The sequence below is a fragment of the Oncorhynchus tshawytscha genome, linkage group LG24 (genome assembly GCF_018296145.1).
Source record: "Oncorhynchus tshawytscha isolate Ot180627B linkage group LG24, Otsh_v2.0, whole genome shotgun sequence".
Taxonomy (NCBI): domain Eukaryota; kingdom Metazoa; phylum Chordata; class Actinopteri; order Salmoniformes; family Salmonidae; genus Oncorhynchus; species Oncorhynchus tshawytscha.
The window spans coordinates 20,504,370-20,530,559 of NC_056452.1; the positions used below are offsets into that span (position 1 = coordinate 20,504,370).

The 26,190-nt window shown below is 40.2% G+C and overlaps 1 protein-coding gene across 3 annotated transcripts; it reads right to left on the reverse strand.

Moving 5' to 3' along the window:
- Positions 1-3,763: 3,763 nt before the first annotated feature.
- Positions 3,764-24,858, reverse strand: LOC112223450 (interferon-induced protein with tetratricopeptide repeats 5). Of its 3 annotated transcripts, XM_042305493.1 has the most exons (3): positions 20,839-20,942; positions 18,440-19,046; positions 3,764-5,073 (listed from the first exon to the last, which is right to left on the reverse strand). In XM_042305493.1, the coding sequence occupies exons 1-3, from the start codon at positions 20,910-20,912 to the stop codon at positions 4,267-4,269; spliced, it is 1,488 nt and encodes a 495-aa protein (XP_042161427.1). In that variant the 5' UTR covers positions 20,913-20,942; the 3' UTR covers positions 3,764-4,266. The 3 variants fall into 3 exon arrangements, with proteins under 3 accessions (XP_042161427.1, XP_042161428.1, XP_024242233.2); XM_042305494.1 differs by lacking the exons at positions 3,764-5,073; positions 20,839-20,942 and adding an exon at positions 24,770-24,858 and having other exon boundaries at positions 16,373-19,046; XM_024386465.2 differs by lacking the exon at positions 3,764-5,073 and having other exon boundaries at positions 16,373-19,046; positions 20,839-20,950.
- Between the last annotated feature and the right edge of the window lie 1,332 nt (positions 24,859-26,190).

Consider the following 26,190-nt stretch of genomic DNA (forward strand, 5'->3'; position numbering starts at 1 on the left):
AGAGCTACTGCAGTTGAATGGTCATATCTAATTAACTTGACATGGGACACATCCAAAGACATAGAAACATGTTTTCCATAGGTAATATAGTCTAACTCTATATTTATTTTGAAATCAAACTTAAAAAACGTACACCCTACTTGAAGTTAGTTACAGAAACACATTTAAATGCATACAGCAGTATTTCAATGTAACACATGTTGTGTTACAGTAAGGTTTAGCATGTGTCAAATACAACAGGTGTAAACTTTACCGGGAATAGCTTAGTTACAAATCCGTTAAAAAAACTTAACCAACAATGCAGTTCAATAAATAGAGTTCAGAAAATATTTACTAAATAAAATAAAGTAAAAATATAAAATAAAATAAAAAGCAACACATAAAATAACAACAACGAGGCTATATACAGGGGGTACCGGTACAGAGTCAATGTGCAGGGGTACAGGTTAGTCAAAGTAATTTGTGCATGTAGGTAGGGGTAAAGTGGCTTGCAAAGTGAATCTTAGCTCTCCTGGTGTACTCCTCAGCCTTCCTCTTTGTCCTCAGTGACGAGGAACGCCAAAATCTCAAAGGCTTCGCAGACTCTCTTCTTGAGTACACCACGAAGAGAGTCTTGGTGGCAGATCCCTGTGATCCGCTTCATCCTCTTCCTAGCCTGCTTCCTGTCCCAACTCTGTCTGAATCTGGTAGGCCTTTTTGAAGTATGTCACAGCGCCATCCTGGTGTTTCTTCTTGAAGAACAAAAACAGGCCGAAGCCCGAGTAGCAGCGCTGCTTTTCTGAGTCACTGCGGGAATCATCCTCTAACAGGACAGTGAACATCATCGGAAGTTGCTTTATGGCCTACATACAACATGCAAGTAGGGGCATTTTCAGCCAGTTGGTTATATCCCAACAGTATTTTCAAACCCAAATCTAAAATAAATGGAATAATTTGAATAATCTGTCTTCAGATGGTGATAGTCAGCACTACAATATCTGTCACCAGAGCCATGGCCTACCCCTTTATATACAGCTGTCACAGGCCGGCTCATAGCCTGTGGCAAAAATGAGGGGACACGAACAACAGGTATAGGCCAATCAAAAAGGTTCATTATAAACCAAAAACGATTAACTTTAAACATGGAAAAAGGAATGAGGTGTGAAAGTATCATAGGGTGTATGTAAAGGGTGTATGTAGGGTGTATGTAAAGTGCAGGGATGTGTGAATCTGTGTGTGTGAATATGACTGAGTGACAACTTGTAAAACTACAAAGGAACAAAGAAAACAGGATCATAGCTGGAGGAGCAGAGAGAGAGACAAGAGTGGTTAGTGAAACAGTTTAAATACCCTGAGCCCAGGTGGCTCCAATCACTAACGACCCTCCTCTGCCTGCAGGAGGAACCGCCCCTGCAATGCAGAGGAAGGGCCGTGACACAGCCTACTCACTACACGTACTAATATCTGTCATGAAATATGTTTTATTTAGTTCAGAAATGTATCTTTAAAGGTGAACAATGTCAAAATATTGTCTTACTGTTCCTTTTCGACTAAATGAAAGGTCAACTCACTGTCAAACTTGCAGCGACTCCCTCCAAACGTCTGGCAAAGTGCCAGCATGAAAATACTTAGAGGGAACAATAAGAAGATTTAATATTTGGCCTTTAGATTGGTTTTTGGAGCAAAGTAGAAAGAAGCACGTTAACAAGCTCAAAGATCATCAAGTTTATGGCAGAATGTTTTATTATCTCTTTCACAATGTTAATGCCAGTTACAAGAGCAACAACAGTTGAACGGTCGGTGAAGATATCTAATCAACTACCTGAAAGGAGACACATCCAAAGACATAAAAACATGTTTTCCTAAAGTAATACATTCTAATTAATTTTTTGTTGTTGCAATAAAAAATATAAAAAATTAACATAAGAAACATGCATGCAACTTGAAGTTAATGTTACACTTTACGATTAAAACCATTCAAATGCATGTAGCAGTATTCCTATAAGCCATGCACTGTGTAACAGTAAGATAGGGGTAGTTGGTTGTCACACTTTTTACTCTTGTGTGTATTTCTCAGCACCAGTATATCTTACAAGACTCGTTTTGATGTTAGGAGAAAGAACAAGGTCAAGGGTTGAAATCCGTGGTGGACAAAGTACCCAATTGTGATACTTGAGTAAAAGTATCTATACATTAATAGAGTAAAGTAAAAACAAGTAAAAATGTAAGTCACCCAGTAAAATACTATTTGAGTAAAAGTCAAAGTATTTGGTTCTAAATATACTTTAAGTATCAAAAGTGAATGTATTTGGTAATATATACTTAAGTATCAAAAGTAAAAGTATACATCATTTCAAATTCTTTATATTAAGCAAAGCAGATGCCACAATTTTCTTGTTTTTAAAATGTACAGATAGCCAGGGGCACACTCCAACATTCAGACACCATTTACAAATTATGCATTTGTGTTGAGTGAATCCGCCAGATCAGAGGCAGTGGGGATGGCCATGTGTTCTCTTGATAAGTGTGCAAATTGGATCAGCATTCAAAATGTAACGTGTACTTTTGGGTGTCAGGGAAAATGTATGGAGTAAAAAGTCAAACAAATTCTGTAGGAATGTAGTGAATAAAAGTAAAAGCTGAGAAAAAAATGAATAGTAAAGTAAAATACAGATACTCCAAAAAACAAATTAAATACTACATTGAAGTACACTACCGGTCAAAAGTTTTAGAACGCCTACTCATTCAAGGGTTTTTCTTTATTTTGACTATATTCTACATTGTAGAATAATAGTGATGACATCAAAACTATGAAATAACACATTTGGAATCATGTAGCATCCAAAAACACATTTTTGGTTCCTACTTGATTCCATATGTGTTATTTCATAGCTTTGATGTTGTCACTATTATTCTACAATGTGGAAAATAGTAAAAAATAAAGAAAAACCCTTGAATGAGTAGGCGTTCTAAAACTTTTGACCGGTAGTATATTTTTACTGAACAAATGTTACATTACTGAGCAACAAGACTTCAACAAACAATCACCCACTGTGTTTTGTGTTTAGTGTGAAGACTCAAAACTGAGCTTAAAAATGTCCCTAAAACAATTGTAGAGGATATTTTGTATGAGTAAAAAGTAAAGTACTTTATACCACTGGTTGAAATGGGGACCCTTTTCATTCTCTTATCTTATCCCAACATGGAGTTATAATCCCTCAAACACACTCTGTCCACTTGTGACAACCAGCCCCATTGCGGGGTTGGATGTCATACTGCATGGGGTTCGTTGTCACAATGTTTGCTAGTAGCTTATTCCTTTCTTTGATTGAACGATATTCCTAACAAAATTCAGCCTTTTATGCCGTGAGGGTAACATATGACATTTATAGTGGATTTTTATGTGTATGCGTGCTTGCACATGCATGTGTGTCCGTGCGTGTTTGTGTGTGACAGAAAACATATGTGAGAGAGAGACAAATAAGGGAGCTCTTTATATTACACAAACAAAATAGCTTGGGATTTATTGTAACGGTATTCGTCGTCTGAAGAAGAGGAATCATCGGAACAAAGCGCAGCATGGTAAGTGTTCATGCTTGTTTTATTAAAACTGAACACTATAACAAAAATAAACAAGAGAATAACTGAAACAGTCCTGTAAGGTGAAAACACTAAACAGAAATTAACTACCCACAAAAACCCTGTGGGAAAAAGCTCCCCAGGTATGGTTCCCAATCAGAGACAATGATAGACAGCTGTCCCTGATTGGGAACCATACCCGGCCAAAACAAAGAAATACAAGAACTTAGAAAAAGGAACATAGAATGCCCACCCAAATCACACCCTGACCAAACCAAAATAGAGACATAAAAAGCTCTAAGGTCAGGGCGTGACATTTATTGTATACTGGCAGTTGCAATGTTGAAAGTGACAACCAACCCCGTATTCCATGTGACAACCATCCCCAACGATCCTCCCAATGCTAATTAAGATGCTAGTTAGCTTGACCTAGGAATTGGTTTGAAATATATATTTCTCTCTTTCCTCTTTTCAACAAACATTGTTCATGGATACTCCGATATATCAAACATTTACAGAGATTTTTAAATATTTTTTAAACTTTTAACTAAGAAAAAAAACGAAATTCCGCTCATCCCAATGTTTTGTCGTTCTGAAATGGATTGTTATTTCAAATCATTCACAAATTTTAACCTTCCAATTATTACACAGCGCCATTTCAATAGGGAGTAATTAGCACTGTGACAACCATCACCGGTCTCCCCTATATCATATCAGTTTCATTCCTTTGCCTGGGGCATCTGTAAGGTCATCTGTGTCTGAAGAGTGCACCTCGGCTCTCCTTGGCTCTTCAGCATTCCTGCCTTTTTTGTCTTCAGTGGCAAGGAATTCCAAAATCTCAGAGGCCTCGCCAACTCTCTTCTGGTTAGCGATCTGCTTCAGCCTCTTCCTAGCCTTATTCCTGTCCCAACTCTCAATCGGAATCTGGTAGGCCTTTTTGAACTGGGTCACAGCACCATCCATGTCTTTCTTCCTGAAGAACAGAAACAGGCCGAAACCGGAGTAGCATTGCTGCTTGTCTGAGTCACTAAGGGACTCATCTTTCAGCAGGTTGGTGAAGATCTTCATCGCCTCCTCCAGCTGGTAGTTGTCTCCGTAAGCCTCAGCCAGGTTCAACCTGAATTGGACGTTGGATGGCTTCAGTTCCACAGCTCTGGAGAAGTGATGGATGCAGAGCTCCATCTTCTCTTTTATCTGGCGTGCTTTGATCCAACTCCCTTCCCTCTTCTGCTCAGACATCTGGTTGAACTGACTTTTGTGACACCGGCCGATTTGGTAATGCATGAAAGAGGAGTGTGGAGACAGTTTCACAGCTTTCTTCAGAACCTCCAGGGTCTCATTGATGCCCTCGTGACTGAAAAACTCAGCCACGTAACGAATGACAAGAGGTACGTCAGGAGACAGTCTGAGGGCCTCTTTGATGAGTTTCATGGACTCATGTCTACTTTGCTTTTGAAGCTGCAGGGCTAACAGGACCATGATTTCATTGTTATCGGGCTCTAAGGATAAGGCTTTGTTGTCGTTGTTATCAGCCATCATCATCCTCATCATCATCACAACAGCATGGACAGTACCAGTCAAAGGTTTGGACACACCTACTCATTCAAGGGTTTTTCTTTATTTTACTTTTTTCTACATTGTAGAATAATAGTGAAGACATCAAAACTATGAAATAACACAAATGGAATCATGTAGTAACCAAAAACGTTTTAAACATATCAAAATATATTTTATATTTGAGATTCTGCAAAGTAGTCACCCTTTGCCTTCATGACAGCTTTGCACACGCTTGGCATTCTCTCAAACAGCTTCATGAGGTAGTCACCAGGAATGCATTTCAATTACCACGTGTTAATTAAAAAGTTAACTTGTGGAATTTCTTTCCTTCTTAATGCATTTGAGCCAATCAGTTGTGTTGTTACAAGGTAGCGGTGGTTTACAGAAGATAGCCCTATTTGGTTAAAGCTAAAATATATATATATTTTTTTTAAATCAAAAGCTCAAATAAGCAAAGAGAAATGACAGTACATCATTACCTTCAGACATGAAGGTCAGTCGATACAAAACATTTCAAGAACTTTGAAAGTTTCTTCAAGTGCAGTCGAAAAACCATCAAGCGCTATGATGAAACTGGCTCTTATGAGGATCGCCACAGGAATGGAAGACCCAGAGTTACCTCTGCTGCAGAGAATATGTTTATTAAAGTTAACTGCACCTCAGGTTGCAGCCCAAATAAGTAACAGACACATCGCAACATCAACTGTTCAGAGGAGACCTTCATGCCTTCATGGACTAATTGCTGTATAGAAACCACTAATAAAATAAAATAATAATAATAAGAGACATGCTTGGGCCAAGAAACATGAGCAATGGACATTAGACTGGTGGAAATCTGTCCCTTGGTCTGATGAGTCCAAATGTGAGATTTTTGGTTCCAACCACCGTGACTTTGTGAGACGCAAAAGGTGAACAGATGATCTCCTCATGTATAGTTCCCACCGTGAAGCATGGAGGAGGTGTGATTTTCTTCCTTATTTTCCTCTAACCCTTCCACCCCTCCCCTAATTGGAGTAAACTAATGGCCAACAACACTTAAGCTTCTATTTCCAGCTTATACATACTATATACATTTTTCGGACACAATGTATTTTACAATAGTTATCTTTTGTTTGTTTTGAACCCCATCCTTCAGCTACTCTTACCCCCCAAACTGTTGCCAGTTTGCTTTGTTCGTCTAGCCTACCAGTGTTTTCCCCCTTGCTCCTGTCTGGATCTAGTTCCTGTTTCCCGGTTTTACCATTCTGCCTGCTCTGACTCTAAGACTGTCTGCCCGTTCTGTACCTTTTGGACTCTGATCTGGATTACTGACCTCTGCCTGCCCTTGACCTGTTGTTTTGCCTGCCCCCTGTTCTAGTAATAAACCTTTGTTACTTCGACACTGTCTGTATCTGGGTCTTCCCTAAAACGTGATAGGCAAGGCTATAAGCAAATCGGTAAACCGGGATATGACTAAAGAGTTAATCAGGGTGATTTTTCATAAAAATAGACAGGTATTTTCCTTTCCATGGTAGCAAGATCTTATCTGTTTTTTCTAACATTATATGAACATGTACTGTAGGGAGATCATTTCTTTCTTTCAGGATATGAATACCGCGTTTGTCCACATTTTATTTTTATTTATCCTTTATTTAACTAGGCAAGTCAGTTAAGAAAAAAAATCTTATTTACAATGACTGCCTACCCCGGACAAACACTAACCCGGGCGACGCTGGGCCAATTGTGCACCACCCTATGGGATTCCCAATCACGGTCTGTTGTTATACAGCCTGGAATCGAACCAGGGTCTGTAGTGATGCCTCTAGCACTGAGATGCAGTGCCTTAGACTGCTGCGCCACTCTGGAGCAGTGTATGACCATTTTATACTAAACGGTAATGTAAAAGTTGTATTATTTTGTGATCCCTTATGTAATATAGTACACATAATTTGTTTGTAATCCAGAGAGGTTAGAAAAAGTATCTAGATCCATCTATGAGGCTGTGCAGGGATACAAATTGTGGATTTAAACAAAACATGAATCATCAGCGTACAATGACACCTTTGTTTTTAAGCCCTGGATTTCTAGCTTCGGCTTTGTAGGACCAACCCTGCCAGGCAGGCTCAGAATCTTGAGGGGGCAGTGCTGCTCTAGTTGGTCTCTGACCATATTTATCTTTATGTCTTGGCTGCGTATAGGCTACTTGCAGTAAGCCTATAAAACAGATAAGGACTTCTCCTTACTGTATGGATCACTCAGGTGGGTGTCGAGGGTTGGGGACTGTTCCATCATGATAGGACAATAAATAAACTATATTTAGAATTTATTTAACGTCTATATCTCATATCTGCACAAAATTGAAAGCTCTCTCTGTCACAACTCCTGCGCAGACACACATGGGCTATGACATTTGCAACCAATATACCAGCACATACCCACATGCTGTGCCTTCTATGTCTTCTGTTTGCTGTGTTTTGTCCATACCATGTTGATTCCTACCTAATTTCAGGTTTTTCAGTACTTTTGTGTTCCAGTTCCTGATATTTGAAGATGTATTATTTCAATAATGATGCTTTCTTCTCATGCTGTCTTATATATTTATAGATAGAACGTCGAATACTAATTATTTGACAACATTCCCTATCTTGAAAGGTATAGCGTATTTGTAGTTTATTTTTTTAATCAATTGTAGTATTTTATTCTATTTTTATTTTTTATTACAATCCCTACCATGGATAGTATTGGGTGTTCCATTATTCGACTACTCTATGGGAACGTTGAAATATTTAGAATAACCATGGAGTAGTCTTGGTGTCTCGGGAACAATTGGTTATCAATATACAGTTTATCGACTATGAGAGCTACACGTTTCCCTTGTATTTATTACACCGTTCTACAATTTCCTTCGGGAACTGATGATTCATGCCTATTTTCGTGCCAGCGAGTATTTCACCCAGGCTTTTAACCATTATTTCATCCTTAAAGAATGAAAATCTGGTAGTGATTGTGCGCTCATATCTCTGTCCGAAACTGTAAACGTTCGAGTTTGATTTTGTCGACAGTATCGCCTTGGATCAGTAGCACTGTAAAGAAATCATTATTTCACCACACTTTCAGGATCTTCATCCTCTTTTTCTTGGATAACATTTAGTAGCAGACTTTCTCTCATAAACCTAGTCTTTATTTCAAGTAAGGCTTCTCTCAGAAATATGTTCTCCCTTTTAAGTTCTTTGACGTCCGTTTGAATCGTATTGACTGTTTCTTTCTTTCTCCATGGTCTCAACTTTTTCGTCACTCATCTCGAGTTCGTTACTAATTAGTTCAAGTATGCCCAGTTTATAATTTATCGATTTAGGCAAGTCGGTTTCCACACTTACCATTCCCGGTGGTGAAAAGCATAAATCGTCTGTGTCCGTCGTTTTCTTTTGGGGATTGGTTATCCATGCTTACTTTCCAACATGTTAGGGTGTTGATTGTATTGGTAATATTGGTCGACACATTTCTCTAGCCTTGTAATTCGTTTTGTGTTATCCAGATTGAAGGTTATTGCACACGAGTAGATGGAGTGAAGTGCTAATATTTAGTCAATTTTCCAGATATTAAATAGTCCGTTTTTATCTTGAGTGGTTCTGCAGCGCTGTGTTCAGTCCGCATTGACCTCTCTCTCTCTTGCTCTCTCCTAACACAACAACATGGTTTATTATTGTGTTATATTAAGTACATTAGAGAGAGAGATTATGTATGTGCATGTCATTCAATTACGTTATCATTTCTGTAAGAATCTTACCTCATTTTACAGTCGGTGGCAGATAAGGCAGGCTACAGTATCGAGATGATAAAAGTCAGAGACACTACCTACTTCCAGGTATATCAAAGAGTTATATTTAGCAGAAACGAAAACGAAACTGATACAGGTACGTGCTTGCCATATATGTCCATCCTGCCAACAAGCTGTGAATGAAGGACAACAGTATCATCAACAACCGAATCAAAATGTATCTAGGATGTGCACGCACCATCCCAACGGTATGCATCTTTTTTTCATGACTCGTTTTAACCAATAAATGGCGATTTGAAGCTAACGTTACACTCAAACAAAATGCTGGGTTCAAAACAACCCAATTTGGTTTATTTGGTAACCCAGCGCTGGGTATATATTGGACAGAACACACGCTGAGTAATGTTGACCCAGCCAGCTGGGTTGTGTGAATAACCCTGTTGTAAATGGAAGCAGAGCAGAAACTGTCTTGTATCTTTTGTTTTGACCCGTTTCAGAAGTAAATGATCTTGGCAAACTTTTACCAGTTGATGTACTTTAGAGAGAGAGCTGGCCAAAAGTTGGCTAACATTAGCTATTATTTTTGCCTCAATCACACTAAGCCTGAATCAAACATGAAACCATCAGCCAAACGATTTAAGATTGATTATGTGACGTTTTTTCAGTGCAATGAGAGTTGTATTAGTCAGTAAGGTTATTGATCTGTCAGTTTCCCTAGCTAATTCTCTACTTTTCACACTGACACAGTAATTGGATGCAGTCTATCACAGTGCCATCCGTTTCGTAACCAAAGCCCCATATACTGCGACCTGTATGCTCTCGTTGGCTGGCCCTCGCTTCATATTCCTCGTCAAACCCACTGGTGCCAGGTCATCTATAAGTCTTTGCTAGGTAAATCCCTGCCTTATCTCGGCTCACTGGTCACCATAGCAGCACCCACCAGTAACACGCGCTACAGCAGGTATATTTCACTGGTCACCCCCAAAGCCAATTCCTCTTTTGGCCGCATTTCCTTCCAGTTCTCTGCTGCCAATGACTGGAACGAATTGCAACAATCACTGAAGCTGGAGACTCATATCTCCCTCACTAACTTTAAGCATCAGCTATCAGAGCAGCTTACAGATCATTGCACCTGTACATAGTCCCATCTGTAAATAGCCCATCCAACTACCTCATCCCCATATTGTTATTTATTTATATTTTGCTCCTTTGCACCCTAGTATCTCAACTTGCACATCAGTACACTCCAGTGTTTAATTGCTAAATTGTAATGATTTCGCCACTACTACCTATTTATTGCCGTACCTCCCTAATTTTACCTCATTTGCACACAATGTATATAGACTTTTCTGTTGTGTTATTGACTGTATGTTTGTTTATTCCATGTGTAACTCTGTGTTGTTGTTTGTGTCGCACTGCTTTGCTTTATCTTGGCCAGGTCACAGTTGTAAATGAGAACTTGTTCTCAACTGGCCTACCTGGTTAAATAAATGTGAAATAGAAAATATAAACAGCTCTAATGTTACAGGCTTCACTCTCATGGTGCATTGTAAAAGTCTGCGCAGGACCAATTTCTTCATCCCTCTCCAGTTCTTCCCTGTTGGGTTTCTGTCAGACTGACTCCTGCCCGCTACTGCAAGAACTGTATGGAATCAATATCATGTCAAATGTATTGTGAACACACAGCAGGCATTTTGTAGAGAAAGACTTGCACTTTCTCTTGAGCTATACCCTTTACCAGATGGAGGATTTTCGGACAGAGAAATAATGGGTGACCAATATTTAGGCCTATTTCTAGGCAATGTAGTAAACTATAGCCTAATCATAGGCCTATTTAGGCAGTACATTTCCCTGGAAAGATAACTACCCCGTGCTTCTTTGCACATGCATAGGCTATAGCCTACTGTATTTAATAGAGACCACCTGTTCTCGTGAACTGGAAGCAGCAAGAATGATGACAACGACATCTGCTACGTTTTTCATAGTCCTATAGGTAATAGCCTACCTCTTAGGAGGACGATTTGCAGGCAGAGACAAATATATTAGTAATCAATACTTATTGAAAATGAAAAGGCGATCGCTCACCATAGTAGCCTAACCGATGTGCGCTTTGAGCCTTTTCCTTTTCAAGGATGATTACATTTTTTCATTGCACATGGTTGAGCGCCCTCCACTTTCCATTATCAATATTTATTTACAGACACTGTAATAAACTACAGTCGAATCACATTTAAATTAATTTCATATTCAAGTTAACTGCCACATGATTCTCCGCACATGTAGGCAGCCTACTCTATATCAATGAGACCACACATACTAGGCGCACTTGAACTCTCATGCCTAGCTAGGAGTAGTAGGCTACTGAAGTTGATGCAGCAAAAAATATGTGCTTTTAATACAATAGGTAGGCTAATGCATACAATGCAGAAAGAGGACCGTTTCCAAATAATCGATGGGACAACAAAACTAGTTTCCTCCCGAAGTTGTCTGTCTGAATGCCAGCTCCCGCCCACTGCGCCACAATGATCTCTGTCAGGACCTGCAGGTCCCGCAGGCTCGCCGCAGGAATGCAGCCCTCTAGTGCAGTCAACACTATGCTCATCATGTCTTAGCACGATTAGATGGTGACAGCAGGGTCAGACAGCCAGGGAAGATCAGTCTACGGAGCTCAGGTGAAATTTGCAATATATTAACAATACCATTGAATGATACAATGTTCCATCTTGAATTGATAGGTAGTTACAGGACAGCAGTTTAAGCTTAAAGCTACAGTCTGGGATCTGGAAATAATGGTCATTTCAATTATTGAACCATTTATTCTATTCTTGGATACTATAATGTATAAATGTACTCCAAGGTAATTATTTGTCATTTTAGGAGGATCAGATGGTGACTGGGGTCTCAGCAGGGTCAGGTAGCCAGGGAAGACCAGCAGATACTTCACTTTATTCACTCTGTGCAGCAAACACTGGACAAACCTGATGCTATTTTAAGGCAGTCTGCCAAACCTCAAGTTGATTTCCAAACTGTACCAAGGGTTGATAGAGGCTTTTCCAGAATAACACTTAACATGTAAAACTAAATTTTGAGGAAGACCTGGTAGAAGCTATTGATGATGATGATGATGAATGGATACAGATTTGATTTAATGCTCAGTCATATTCATATAATCTCAGACATAAATTACTGCATTTTAAGGCCATCCATAGAACATACTATATGTCAGTGAAACTGAATATCACGCAAATAGCTGAAATGCAATACCTCTGCTGGAGGTGTAAAACACAAAAGGGGACATATTTGCACATGTTATGGTCTCGTGAAGGCAGAATGAATTCTGGCAAAGAGTATGTTCTTTCATCTCAGCATGTCTACATATTCTCTTTTCTCCCTGTTTTTGTTTTCTTGGGAATATTGATACTGGAGGCATTTAACAGTGCATTCAGAAAGTATTCAGACCCCTTCCCCTTTTCCTTATTTTGTTACATTACAGCCTTATTCTAAAATTAATTCAATTGTTTTTCCCCCTCATCAATCTACACACAATGCCCCATAATGACAAAGCAAAAACAGGTTTTTAGAAAATTTTGCAAAAGTATAAACCCCCCCACCCCTCTGGAAATATTACATTTACATAAGTATTCAGACCCTTTACTCAGTACTTTGTTAAAGCACCTTTGGCAGTGATTACAGCCTCGAGTCTTCTTGGGTATGACGCTACAAATTTGGCACACCTGTATTTGGGGAATTTCTCCCATTCTTCTCTGCATATCCTCTGAAGCTCTGTCAGGTTGTATGAGGAGCGTTGCTGCTCAGCTATTTTCAGATCTCTCCAGAGATGTTAGACTGAGTTCAAGTCAAATCAAACCAAATCAAATTTTATTTGTCACGTGTTATTGTGGGTATAGCGAAATGCTTGTGTTTCTAGTTCTAACAGTGCAGTAATATCTAACAGTAATATCTAACCATTTCACAACAATACACACAAATCTAAAGTAAATCTAAAACAGTCTCTAATGTGATAGTGATGAATGGTTGTTGCTAATATGACTAGAATGACGTTGTAAGTAACAGCCAACTTTCCAGGACATATGCAGGTCTTAAATGTGCAGAAAGCTTAAATTCCTGTTAAACTAACTGCACTGTCCAATCAATTTTTATATTCTAATGTAGGAACTAGTTTCTACAGTTTAAACCCCTGCTGTCAGATCCTTAACAGCCTGATGGCCTTTAGATAGAAGCTATTTTTCAGTCTCTCGGTCCCTGCTTTGATGCACATGTACTGACCTCAACTTCTGGATGATAGCAGAGTGAACAGGCAGTGGCTCAGGTGGTTGTTGTCCTTGATGATCTTTTTGGCCTTCCTGTGACATCGGGTGCTGTAGGTGTCCTGGAGGGCAGGTATTTTGCCCCCGGTGATGCATTGGGTAGACCGCACCGCCCTCTGGAGAGCCCTGCGGTTGTGGGCGGTGCAGTTCCCGTACCAGACGGTGATACAGCCCGACAAGATGCTCTAAATTGTGCATCTGTAAAAGTTTGTGAGGGTTTTAGGTGCCAAGCCAAATTTCTTTAGCCTCCTGAGGTTGAAGAGATGCTTTTGTGCCTTCTTCACCACACTATCTTTGTGGGTGGACCATTTCAGTTTGTCAGTGATATGTACGCTGAGGAAGTTGAAGCTTTCCACCTTCTCCACTGCTGTCCCATCGATGTGGACACGGGGTTGCTCCCTCTGCCCTTTCCTGAAGTCCACAATCTACTGTTTTGTTTTGTTGATGTTGGGTGAGAGGTTAATTTCCTGGCACCACACTCCCAGGGCCCTATCCTCCTCCCTGTAGGCTGTCTCATCATTGTTGGTAATCAGGCCTACTACTGTTGTGTTGTCTGCAAACTTAATGATTGAGTTGGAGGGAGTACAGGAAGGAGCTGAGCATGCATCCTTGTGGGGCCCCAGTGTTGAGTATCAGCGAAGTGGAGGTGTTTTTTTCCTACCTTCACCACCTGGTGGCGGCCCATCAGGAAGTCCAGGACCCAATTGTACAGGGCGCTGTTCAGACCCAGTGCCTTAAGCTTAATGATGAGCTTGGAGGGTACTATGGTACAGACAATTCCTTCAACCTCATGGCTTGGTTTTTGCTCTAATATGCACTGTCAACTTTGGGACCATGTCCAATCAACTGAATTTACCACAGGTTGACTCCAATAAAGTTGTAGAAACATCTCAAGGATGATCAATGGAAACAGGATGCACCTGAGCTCAATTTCGGGTCTCATAGCAATGGGTCTGAATACTTACACAACCGGTCAAACGTTTTAGAACACCTTCTCATTCAGTGGTTTTTCTTTATTTTTACTATGTTCTACATTGTAGAATAATAGTGAAGACATCACAACTATGAAATAACATGTATGGGTTTATGTATTAACCAAAAAAGTGTTAAACAAATCAAAATAAATGTTATATTTGTGGTTCTTCGAATAGCCACCCTTTGCCTTGATGACAGCTTTGCACACTCTTGACATTCTCTCAACCAGCTTCATGAGGTGGCTGCCTCTCAGGCTTCCTTGCCAGCCGTGTTCCCACATACCGCTGGTTCCTTTCTCCGGCTGCCTCTGCTCTCCTAGCTGCCTCCACCTGTTCCCATGGAAGGCGATCCCTTCCCGCCAGGATCTCCTCCCATGTGTAGACTCCCTTGCCATCCAGAACATCCTCCCATGTCCAGGAGTCCACTTTAACATGCTGCTTGGTCCGTTGGTGGTGGGAAGTTCTGTCACGGCTGGCTGAAGGACTGGACCAAGGTGCAGCATGGTAAGCGTACATTTTCTCTTTATTCAAAAATGACACCGACAAAACAAAGAACAAAAACCAAACCGTGACGCTTTGGGCTTTGTGCCCTGAACAAAGACAAAGTTAACTTCCCACAAAACAGGTGGGGGAAAAGGGTACCTAAGTATGGCTCTCAATCAGAGACAACGATAGACAGCTGTCCCTGATTGAGAACCAAACCAGGCCAAGACATAGAAATATAACATAGAAAAAGAACATAGACTACCCACCCCAACTCACGCCCTGACCAACCTAACACAAAGACATAAAAATAAACTAAGGTCAGAACATGACAGTGAGATACATTTTATGGCGGATTTGCTGTTTCTGTGTGTTAATGTACTTTATATTTGAGGTGTATGTGTTTCTTTAATGATTTTTTTTGTTTCCAATTTTAAAAATGAATGTTGTGAACAGGTAAGGAAATTGTGTTGCGAGGGAGTTGAGTTATTGACTAAACTGGTGGGGGTTGGGCGTGCAGGCGGCTAGGGCTGGCTGGTCGGTCTGGGAGAAATTTTATATAGAGAGTTCTAATAAAGACAATCAAAAGTCTTTGTATTTTTTTCAAGAGTTGTTCAGTTGTTAGGCTCTTGGTCAAGGGTGCAACACAATATTTATTATTGAATTACCTTTGGACTAGTTCAGTCTTATTAATCACGTAAGCATTTTGAATAATGATCTCTTACCTAGCTTGATGACTGTGGGTATTTTTGCTTACTTTTTGTTCTAAATGGAGACAGCATATTGGATTGTGTAAAAATCTTTAAATTACCTATAGATGCTCGACAAATTCTAGGGGAGGACCCCCAGACACACTGCCAGGTTAAGGAACTTTTAGGGAACTCGTACTCTTCTGTAAGCGTCAATGAAACTACAACATGATCAATGTTCGACCTTAACATTTGATAACTATACAACAGAACAGATGAATAGGAATGACAGTTACTCTCATTGATGGCTAAAAATAACTATCTGAAAGCCACACCCCTAATAAACTACACCTCCAGTGTTCTGATCTCAATAACCAATCAGCGACAACCTAGCACCCAGCATCAATAATCCAACAGTTTTTAAAGAGAACAACCCAACTAAGTGACCCATCACCTGCAAACCAGCAGTTGGGTCAACCAAACAACCCAGTATGTTTTGGTGTAGAGGGGCAAAGCTATTGAGATGTAAAAACATACAGTGTGCTTAAAGTTTGGGCTCCATCCGTGGCAAATGCTCAGTCAAAATAGAGCAGAAAACACAGCAGCATTCTACTTAGGATATTACGACGTTAAGAGACTGATTCATGATCTCTCACTTTGACTTTTTAATCTGAAGCAAGCTTTCTTTTATTCGTGGCCTTGAAGAATTCGCAGGGAAATTGCATTAGGCCTACATAGCCTATCCAATCACTACACTTGTTAATATCTGTAATGAAATATGTTTAATTTAGTTAAGGAATGTATCTTTAAATGTGAACAACATCAAAATATTATTGTCTTATTTGACCCTTTCGACTAACTGGAAGGTCAAGTCACTGTCAGACTTCCAACGACTCCCCCCCAAACGTTTGTCAAAGTGCCAGCATGGAAATACTTAGAGGGAAAAATAAGAAGATTTAATATTTGGCCTTTAGATTGGTTTTTGGAGCAAAGTAGAAAGAAGCACGTTAACAAGCTCAAAGATCATCACGTTTATGGCAGAATGTTTTATTATCTCTTTCACAATGTTAATGTCAGTTACAAGAGCAACAACAGTTGAACGGTCGGTGAAGATATCTAATCAACTACCTGAAAGGAGACACATCCAAAGACATAAAAACATGTTTTCCTAAAGTAATACATTCTAATTTAAAAAAAATAAATGTTGCAATTTTACACAAAAAAATCGAACATAAGAAAAATGCACGCAACTTGAAGTTACTGTTACACTTTATGATTAAAACCATTTAAAATGCATGTAGCAGTACTCCAATAAGCCATGTGTTGTGTAACAATATGTGTATTTCTCAGCACCAGTATATCTTACAAGACTCTTTTCAATGTTAGGAGAAAGACCAAGGTCAAGGGTTGAAATGGGGACCTTTTTTTATCCTCTTATCTTATCCCAACATGGAGTTAAAAGCCATCAAACACACTCTGTCCACTTGTGACAACCAGTCCCATTGCGGGTTTGGATGTCACACAGTATGGGGTTGGGTGTCACAATATTTGCTTGTAGCTTATTCCTTTACTTGATCGAACAATATTTCTAACAAAATTCAGCATTTTATGCAGTGAGGATAACACGCGACATTTTCAGTGAATTTGTGTGTGTGTGTGCTGGCACATGCGTCTGTGTGTGTGTGTGCTTGCACATGCGTGTGTGGGTGTGTGTGCTTGCACATGCGTGTGTGGGTGTGTGTGTGTGCACATGCGTGTGTGTGCTTGCACATGCGTGTGTGGGTGTGTGACAGAAAACATGTGTGTTTGAGAGAAAAGCAACGAAGGGAGCTCTTTATATCACAAGAACAAAATAGCTTGCAATTTATTGTATACCGGGGTTGGCAATGTTGAAAGTGACAACCAACCCCGTATTCCATGTGACAACCATCCCCAACTACACCACCCCCCAATGCTAATTAAGATGTCAGTTACCACATGGCTTGACCTAGGAATTTAAATATCTCTCCCTTTCCTTTTTTCAACAAACATCATTGTTCATGGATACTCTGATAATTCAAACATTTACAAAGAAAATGTCATACATTTTTTTTTTACTTTTACCTATGAAAAACACATTCATCTCACCACAATGTTTTGTCATGCTGACATATGATGACCAGGTGGATGAGTTCTTTCAAATTCATACATTTTAACCTTCCAATTATTACACAGCGCCATTTCAATTGGGAGTAATTAGCACTGTGACAACCATCACTGGTCTCCCCTATATCATTTCAGTTTCATTCCTTTGCCTAGGGCATCTGTAAGGTCATCTGTGTCTGAAGAGTGCACCTCGACTCTCCTTGGCTCTTCAGCATTCCTGCCTTTTTTGTCTTCAATTGCGAGGAATTCCAAAATCTCAGAGGCATCACCAACTGTCTTCTTTTTAGTCTGACACCACTCTGCTATCTGCATCAGTATCTTCCTAGCCTTATTCCTGTGCCAACTCTCAATCGGAATCTGGTAGCCCTTTTTGAACTGGGTCACAGCACCATACACGTCTTTCTTAGCGTAGTACAGAAACCGTCCGAAACAGGAGTGGCATTGCTGCTTGTCTGAGTCACTAAGGGACTCATCTTTCAGCAGGTTGGTGAAGATCTTCATCGCCTCCTCCAGCTGGTAGTTGTCTCCGTAAGCCTCAGCCAGTTTCAATCTGAATTGGAAGTTGGATGGCTTCAGTTCCACAGCTCTGGAGAAGTGATGGATGCAGAGCTCCATCTTCTCTTTTATCTGGCGTGCTTTGATCCAACTCCCTTCCCTCTTCTGCTCAGACATCTGGTTGAACTGCTGTTTGTGACACAGGCCGATTTGGTAATGCATGAAGGGGGAGTTTACAGACAGTTTGACAGCTTCCTCCAAAACCTCCAGGGTCTCATTGATGTCCGCATGCCTGCAATACTCGGCCAAGTAATATGTGACGTGAGGCACGTCAGGAGACAGTCTGAGGGCCTCTTTGATGAGTTTCATGGACTCATGTCGACTTTGGTTTTGAAGCTGCACAGCTAGTAGGACCATGATTTCAGTGTTATCTGGCTCTAAGGATAAGGCTTTCCTTAGCTGAGTAGCACCTTCAGTATGCGCCAACCTCTCTGTTCCATCCATGGCTAATCCCTCCAACCTGTACAGGACCATGGCATAGCCCACGTTGAAGGATGCATTGTCTGGTTCTCCCTTAAGAGCTTTCTGAAAGCTCTCCTTTGCCCCCAAATAAAATAGCCCCCCAAGCCTTAGAAAACTCCAAGCCTTCTCACCATGTATTGAAGGTAAGCTGCCTTGAATAGCAGTCGTAACACCCTTATTGATGTTTTCCAGCTTTCCAATGTAGGCATCCACATCATTCATGTTCCCTGAGTGATAGTGAACCCATGCAAAGTTAGCATAGGTTACCAGTAACTCTGTATCATCCTGTCTATTCTTCAATGCACTCTCAGCCTTGTGGAGATACTCAAGAGCACTAACATTGTTTTCCTCCAGGTGGCTCAGAAAGGCTAGTAAGTTGAAATATATGGCATGGTTCAGAGTGCTGAACTTCATGATGCGATCCAGAAGTTTTTCAGGGAGGCTCTCCCGGTCCTTGATGTCATCCTTTTCTATTCCCCATGTAAAGTGACACTCAAATGCTTTCAGCTTCACTTCCATATCTGTTGTGACAGAAGCGCTATGAGAAAAAAGAAAAATACCCATTAGTATTTGTTATTATAACATTATTATTAGCCCATCATTGTTGTCGTTGTTATCAGCCATCATCATCCTCATCATCATCACAACAGCATGGACAGTACCAGTCAAAGGTTTGGACACACCTACTCATTCAAGGGTTTTTCTTTATTTTACTTTTTTCTACATTGTAGAATAATAGTGAAGACATCACAACTATGAAATAACATGTATGGGATTATGTATTAACCACAAACGTGTTAAACAAATCAAAATAAATGTTATATTTGTGGTTCTTCAAATAGCCACCCTTTGCTTTGAGGACAGCACTGCACACTCTTGGCATTCTCTCAACCAGCTTCACCTGGAATGCTTTTCCAACAGTCTTGAAGGAGTTCCCACATATGCTGAGCACTTGTTGGCAGTTGATGTTGAGATATGTCTGTTGCTTGAACTCTGTGATGCATTTATTTGGGCTGCTTTTTCTGTGGCTAGTAAATCTAATGAATATATCCTCTGCAGAAGAGGTAACTCTGAGTCTTCCATTCCTGTGGCGGTCGTCATGAGAGACAGTTTCATCATAGTGCTTGATGGTTTTTCGACTGCACTTGAAGAAGCTTTAAAAGTTATTGAAATGGTCCGTATTGACTGACCTTCATGTCTTAAGGTAATGATGGACTGTTGTTTCTCTTTGCTTATTTTTGCAGTTCTTGCCATAATATGGACTTGGTATTTTACCAAATGGGGCTATCTTCTGTATACCACCCCTACCTTGTTACAACACAACTGATTGGCTCAAACGCATTAAGAAAGAAAGAAATTCCAGAAATTAACAAGGCACACCTGTTAATTGAAATTCATTCCAGGTGACTACCTCATGATGCTCGTTGAGAGAATGTCAAGAGTGTGCAAAGCTCTCATCAAGGCAAAGGGTGGCTACTTTGAAGAATCTCAAATATAATATATATTGTTTTACACTGTTTGGTTACTACATGATTCCATATGTGTTATTTTATAGTTTGATGTAGTAAATAGTCAAAATAAAGAAAAACCCTGGAATGAGTAGGTGTGTCCAAACTTTTGACAGGTACTGTATATCTTTAAAAAATATATATATTTCTTTATTATTTTCCCCTAACCTTACCACTCTCCCATAATTGGAGTAAATTAATGGACGACAACACATAGGTTTCTACTTCCAGCTTATACGTACTTTATACACTTTACGGACACAATATATTTGACAAGTTATCTTTTGTTTGTTTTTCTTCATCTACCCTCAACCCCTCTGATCTATCTCTGAAGACCATCCAGTTAGATTTTAATTTGCCATATATTTTTAACTGTGCTGTTTCACAAAAGATCTGAACCTATGTACATTTTATGGACACAGTATATTTTACAATAGTTATCGAGGAGTTGTGTTTTCTTTTGGGGATTGGTTCACCATGCTTACTTTCCAACATGTTTGAGTGTTGATTATATTGGTAATATTGGTCGATACATTTCTCTAGCCTTACAATTTGTTTTGTGTTATCCAGATGGAAGGTTATTGCACACGAGTAGGTGGATTGAAGTGCTAATATTTAGTCAAATGTACAAATATTGAATATTCCGTCTTTATCTTGAGACGTTCTGCAGCAAAGTGTTCAGTCCACCATAACTCCACTCTCTCTTTCTCACTCATAACACAACAACATTGTTTATTATTGTGTTATATTAAGTACATTAGAGAGAGAGATTATGTATGTGCATGTCATTCAAATATGTTATAATTTTTGTAAAATTCTTACCTCATTTTACAGTCAATGGCAGAGAAGGAAGGCAACAGTATTGAGATAATAACACTCAGAAACAATACCCACATCCTGTGAAATCAAAGCTTTTCATTTAGCATAAAGGAAAACTAAACTGATACGTGCTTGCCATATACAGTGGGGAGAACAAGTATTTGATACACTGACGATTTTGCAGGTTTTCCTACTTACAAAGCATGTAGAGGTCTGTAATTTTTATCATAGGTACACTTCAACTGTGAGAGACGGAATCTAAAACAAAAATCCAGAAAATGACATTGTATGATTTTTAAGTCATTCATTTGCATTTTATTTCATGACATAAGTATTTGATCACCTACCAACCAGTAAGAATTCCGGCTCTCACAGACCTGTTACTTTTTCTTTAAGAAGCCCTCCTGTTCTCCACTCATTACCTGTATTAACTGCACCTGTTTGAACTCATGGATTAAAATCCTGCAGCGCACGCAAGGCCCCCCTGCTCAAGCCAGTGCATGGCCAGGCCCGTCTGAAGTTTGCCAATGATCATGGAAGTTTGCCAATGACCTCTGGAGACCCCTGCGGTTGCGGGCGGTGCAGTTCCCGTACCAGACGGTGATACAGCCCAACAAGATGCTCTCAATTGTGCATCTGTAGAAGTTTGTTAGGGTTTTAGGTGCCAAGCCAAATTTCTTTAGCCTCCTGAGGTTGAAGAGATGCTGTTGTGCCTTCTTCACCACACTATCTGTGTGGGTGGACCATTTCAGTTTGTCAGTGATATGTACGCTGAGGAACTTGAAGCTTTCCACCTTCTCCACTGCCATCCCATCGATGTGGACACGGGGTTGCTCCCTCTGCCCTTTCCTGAAGTCCACAATCTACTCTTTTGTTTTGTTGATGTTGGGTGAGAGGTTATTTTCCTGGCACCACACTCCCAAGGCCCTAACCTCCTCCCTGTAGGCTGTCTCATCATTGTTGGTAATCAGGCCTTCTACTGTTGTGTTGTCTGCAAACTTAATGATTGAGTTGGAGGGAGTACAGGAGGGGGCTGAGCACGCATCCTTGTGGGGCCCCAGTGTTGAGTATCAGCGAAGTGGAGGTGTTTTTTTCTACCTTCACCACCTGGTGGTGGCCCATCAGGAAGTCCAGGACCCAATTGCACAGGGCGGTGTTCAGACCCAGGGCCTTAAGATTAATGATGAGCTTGGAGGGTACTATGGTGTTGAATGCTGAGCTATAGTCAATGAACAGCATTCTTACATAGGTATTCCTCATGTCCAGGTGGGATAGGTCAACTTGCATTGCGATTGCATCATCTGTGGATCTATTGGGGCGGTAAGCAAATTGAAGTGGGTCTAGGGTGTCAGGCCGGGCTCTGTCTGGTCCACTCAAAGACTTGTCCCAAAGCCACTCCTGCGTTGTCTTGGCTGTGTGCTTATGGTCGTTCTGCTGTTGGATGGGGAAACTTTGCCCCTGTCTGAGATCCTGAGCGCTCTGGAGTAGGTTTTCATCAAGGACCTCAATTTACTTTGCTCCGTTCATCTTTCCCTCGATCCTGACTAGTCTCCCAGTCCCTGCCATTGAAAAACATCCACACAGCATTATGATGCTGCCATCACCATGCTTCACCGTAAGGATGATGTCAGGTTTCCTCCAGACATGACGCTTGGCATTCAGGCAAAAGAGTTCAATCTTGGTTTCATCAGATCAGAAAATCTTGTTTCTCATGGTTTGAGAGTCCGTTAGGTTCCTTTTGTCAAACTAAAAGCGGGCTGTCATGTGCCTTTACAGAGGAGTGGCTTCCTTCTGGCATCTCTACCATAAAGGACTGATTGGTCGAGTGCTGCAGAGATGGTAGTCCTTCTGGAAGGTTCTCCCATCTTTACAGAGGAACTCTGAAAGGCCGCTCTCCCCTGTTTGGCTGGACAGCCAGCTCAGGGAAGACTCTTAGTGGGTCCAAACTTCTTCCATTTAAGAATGATGGTGGCCATTGTGTTGTTGGGGACCTTCAGTGCTGCAGACATTTTTTTGGTACCCTTCCCCAGATCTGTAACTTGACACAATCCTTTCTCGGGGGTCTACAGACAATTCCTTCAACCTCATGGCTTGGTTTTTGCTCTGACATGCACTGTCAACTTTGGGACCATGTCCAATCAACTGAATTTACCACAGGTTGACTCCAATCAAGTTGTAGAAACATCTCAAGGATGATCAATGGAAACAGGATGCACCTGAGCTCAATTTCAGGTCTCATAGCAATGGGTCTGAATACTTACACTACCGGTCAAACATTTTGGAACACCTACTCATTCAGGGGTTTTTCTTTATTTTTTAAAACTATTTTCTACATTGTAGAATAACAGTGAAGACATCACAACTATGAAATAACATGTATGGGTTTATGTATTAACCACAAACGTGTTAAACAAATCAAAATAAATGTTATATTTGTGGTTCTTCAAATAGCCACCCTTTGCTTTGAGGACAGCACTGCACACTCTTGGCATTCTCTCAACCAGCTTCACCTGGAATGCTTTTCCAACAGTCTTGAAGGAGTTCCCACATATGCTGAGCACTTGTTGGCAGTTGATGTTGAGATATGTCTGTTGCTTGAACTCTGTGATGCATTTATTTGGGCTGCTTTTTCTGTGGCTAGTAAATCTAATGAATATATCCTCTGCAGAAGAGGTAACTCTGAGTCTTCCATTCCTGTGGCGGTCGTCATGAGAGACAGTTTCATCATAGTGCTTGATGGTTTTTCGACTGCACTTGAAGAAGCTTTAAAAGTTATTGAAATGGTCCGTATTGACTGACCTTCATGTCTTAAGGTAATGATGGACTGTCGTTTCTCTTTGCTTATTTTTGCAGTTTTTGCCATAATATGGACTTGGTATTTTACCAAATGGGGCTATCTTCTGTATACCACCCCTACCTTGTTACAACACAACTGATTGGCTCAAACGCATTAAGAAAGAAAGAAATTCCAGAAATTAACAAGGCACACCTGTTAATTGAAATTCATTCCAGGTGACTACCTCATGATGCTCGTTGAGAGAATGTCAAGAGTGTGCAAAGCTCTCATCAAGGCAAAGGGTGGCTACTTTGAAGAATCTCAAATATAATATATATTGTTTTACACTGTTTGGTTACTACATGATTCCATATGTGTTATTTTATAGTTTGATGTAGTAAATAGTCAAAATAAAGAAAAACCCTGGAATGAGTAGGTGTGTCCAAACTTTTGACAGGTACTGTATATCTTTAAAAAAAATATATATTTCTTTATTATTTTCCCCTAACCTTACCACTCTCCCATAATTGGAGTAAATTAATGGACGACAACACATAGGTTTCTACTTCCAGCTTATACGTACTTTATACACTTTACGGACACAATATATTTGACAATAGTTATCTTTTGTTTGTTTTTCTTCATCTACCCTCAACCCCTCTGATCTATCTCTGAAGACCATCCAGTTAGATTTTAATTTGCCATATATTTTTAACTGTGCTGTTTCACAAAAGATCTGAACCTATGTACATTTTATGGACACAGTATATTTTACAATAGTTATCGAGGAGTTGTGTTTTCTTTTGGGAATTGGTTCACCATGCTTACTTTCCAACATGTTTGAGTGTTGATTATATTGGTAATATTGGTCGATACATTTCTCTAGCCTTATAATTTGTTTTGTGTTATCCAGAAGGTTATTGCACACGAGTAGGTGGATTGAAGTGCTAATATTTAGTCAAATTTACAAAAATTGAATATTCCGTTTTTATCTTGAGACGTTCTGCAGCAGTGTTCAGTCCGCCATAACTCCACTCTCTCTTGCTCACTCATAACACAACAACATTGTTTATTATTGTGTTATATTAAGTACATTAGAGAGAGAGATTATGTATGTGCATGTCATTCAAATATGTTATAATTTTGTACAATTCTTACCTCATTTTATAGTCAATGGCAGAGAAGATAGGCTACAGTATTGAGATAATAACACTCAGAAACAATACCCACATCCTGTGAAATCAAAGCTTTTCATTTAGCAGAAAGGAAAACGAAACTGATACGTGCTTGCCATATACAGTGGGGAGAACAAGTATTTGATACACTGACGATTTTGCAGGTTTTCCTACTTACAAAGCATGTAGAGGTCTGTAATTTTTATCATAGGTACAGTTCAACTGTGAGAGACGGAATCTAAAACAAAAATCCAGAAAATTACATTGTATGATTTTTAAGTCATTCATTTGCATTTATTGCATGACATAAATATTTGATACATCAGAAAAGTAGAACTTCATATTTAGTACAGAAACCTTTGTTTGCAATTACAGAGATCATACGTTTCCTGTAATTCTTGACCAGGTTTGCACACACTGCAGCAGGGATTTTGGCCCACTCCTCCATACAGACCTTCTCCAGATCCTTCAGGTTTCGGGGCTGTCGCTGGGTAATACGGACTTTCAGCTCCCTCCAAAGATTTTCTATTGGGTTCAGGTCTGGAGACTGGCTAGGCCACTCCAGGACCTTGAGATGCTTCTTACGGAGCCACTCCTTAGTTGCCCTGGCTGTGTGTTTCGGGTTGTTGTCATACTGGAAGACCCAGCCACGACCCTTCTTCAATGCTCTTACTGAGGGAAGGAGGTTGTTGGCCAAGATCTCGCGATATACATGGCCCCATCCATCCTCCCCTCAATACGGTGCAGTCATCCTGTCCCCTTTGCAGAAAAGCATCCCCAAAGATGGATGTTTTCACCTCCATGCTTCACGGTTGGGATGGTGTTCTTGGGGTTGTACTCATCCTTCTTCTTCCTCCAAACACGGTGAGTGTAGTTTAGACCAAAAAGCTTTATTTTGTCTCATGACATGACATTCTCTCATTCCTCCTCTGGGTCATCCAGATGGTCATTGGCAAACTTCAGACGGGCCTGGACATGCGCTGGCTTGAGCAGGGGGACCTTGCGTGCGCTGCAGGATTTTAATCCATGAGTTCAAACAGGTGTAGTTAATACAGGTAATGAGTGGAGAACAAGAGGGCTTCTTAAAGAAAAACTAACAGGTCTGTGAGAGCCGGAATTCTTACTGGTTGGTAGGTGATCAAATATTTATGTCATGCAATAAAATGCTAATGAATTACTTAAAAATTATACAATGTGAGTTTCTGGATTTTTGTTTTAGATTCCGTCTCTCACAGTTGAAGTGTACCTATGATAACAATTACAGACCTCTACATGCTTTGTAAGTAGGAAAACCTGCAAAATCGGGCAGTGTTTCAAATACTTGTTCTCCCCACTGTATGTTCATTCTGCCAACAAGCTATGAATGAAGAAGAACAGTACCATCAACAACGGAATCTAAACTTA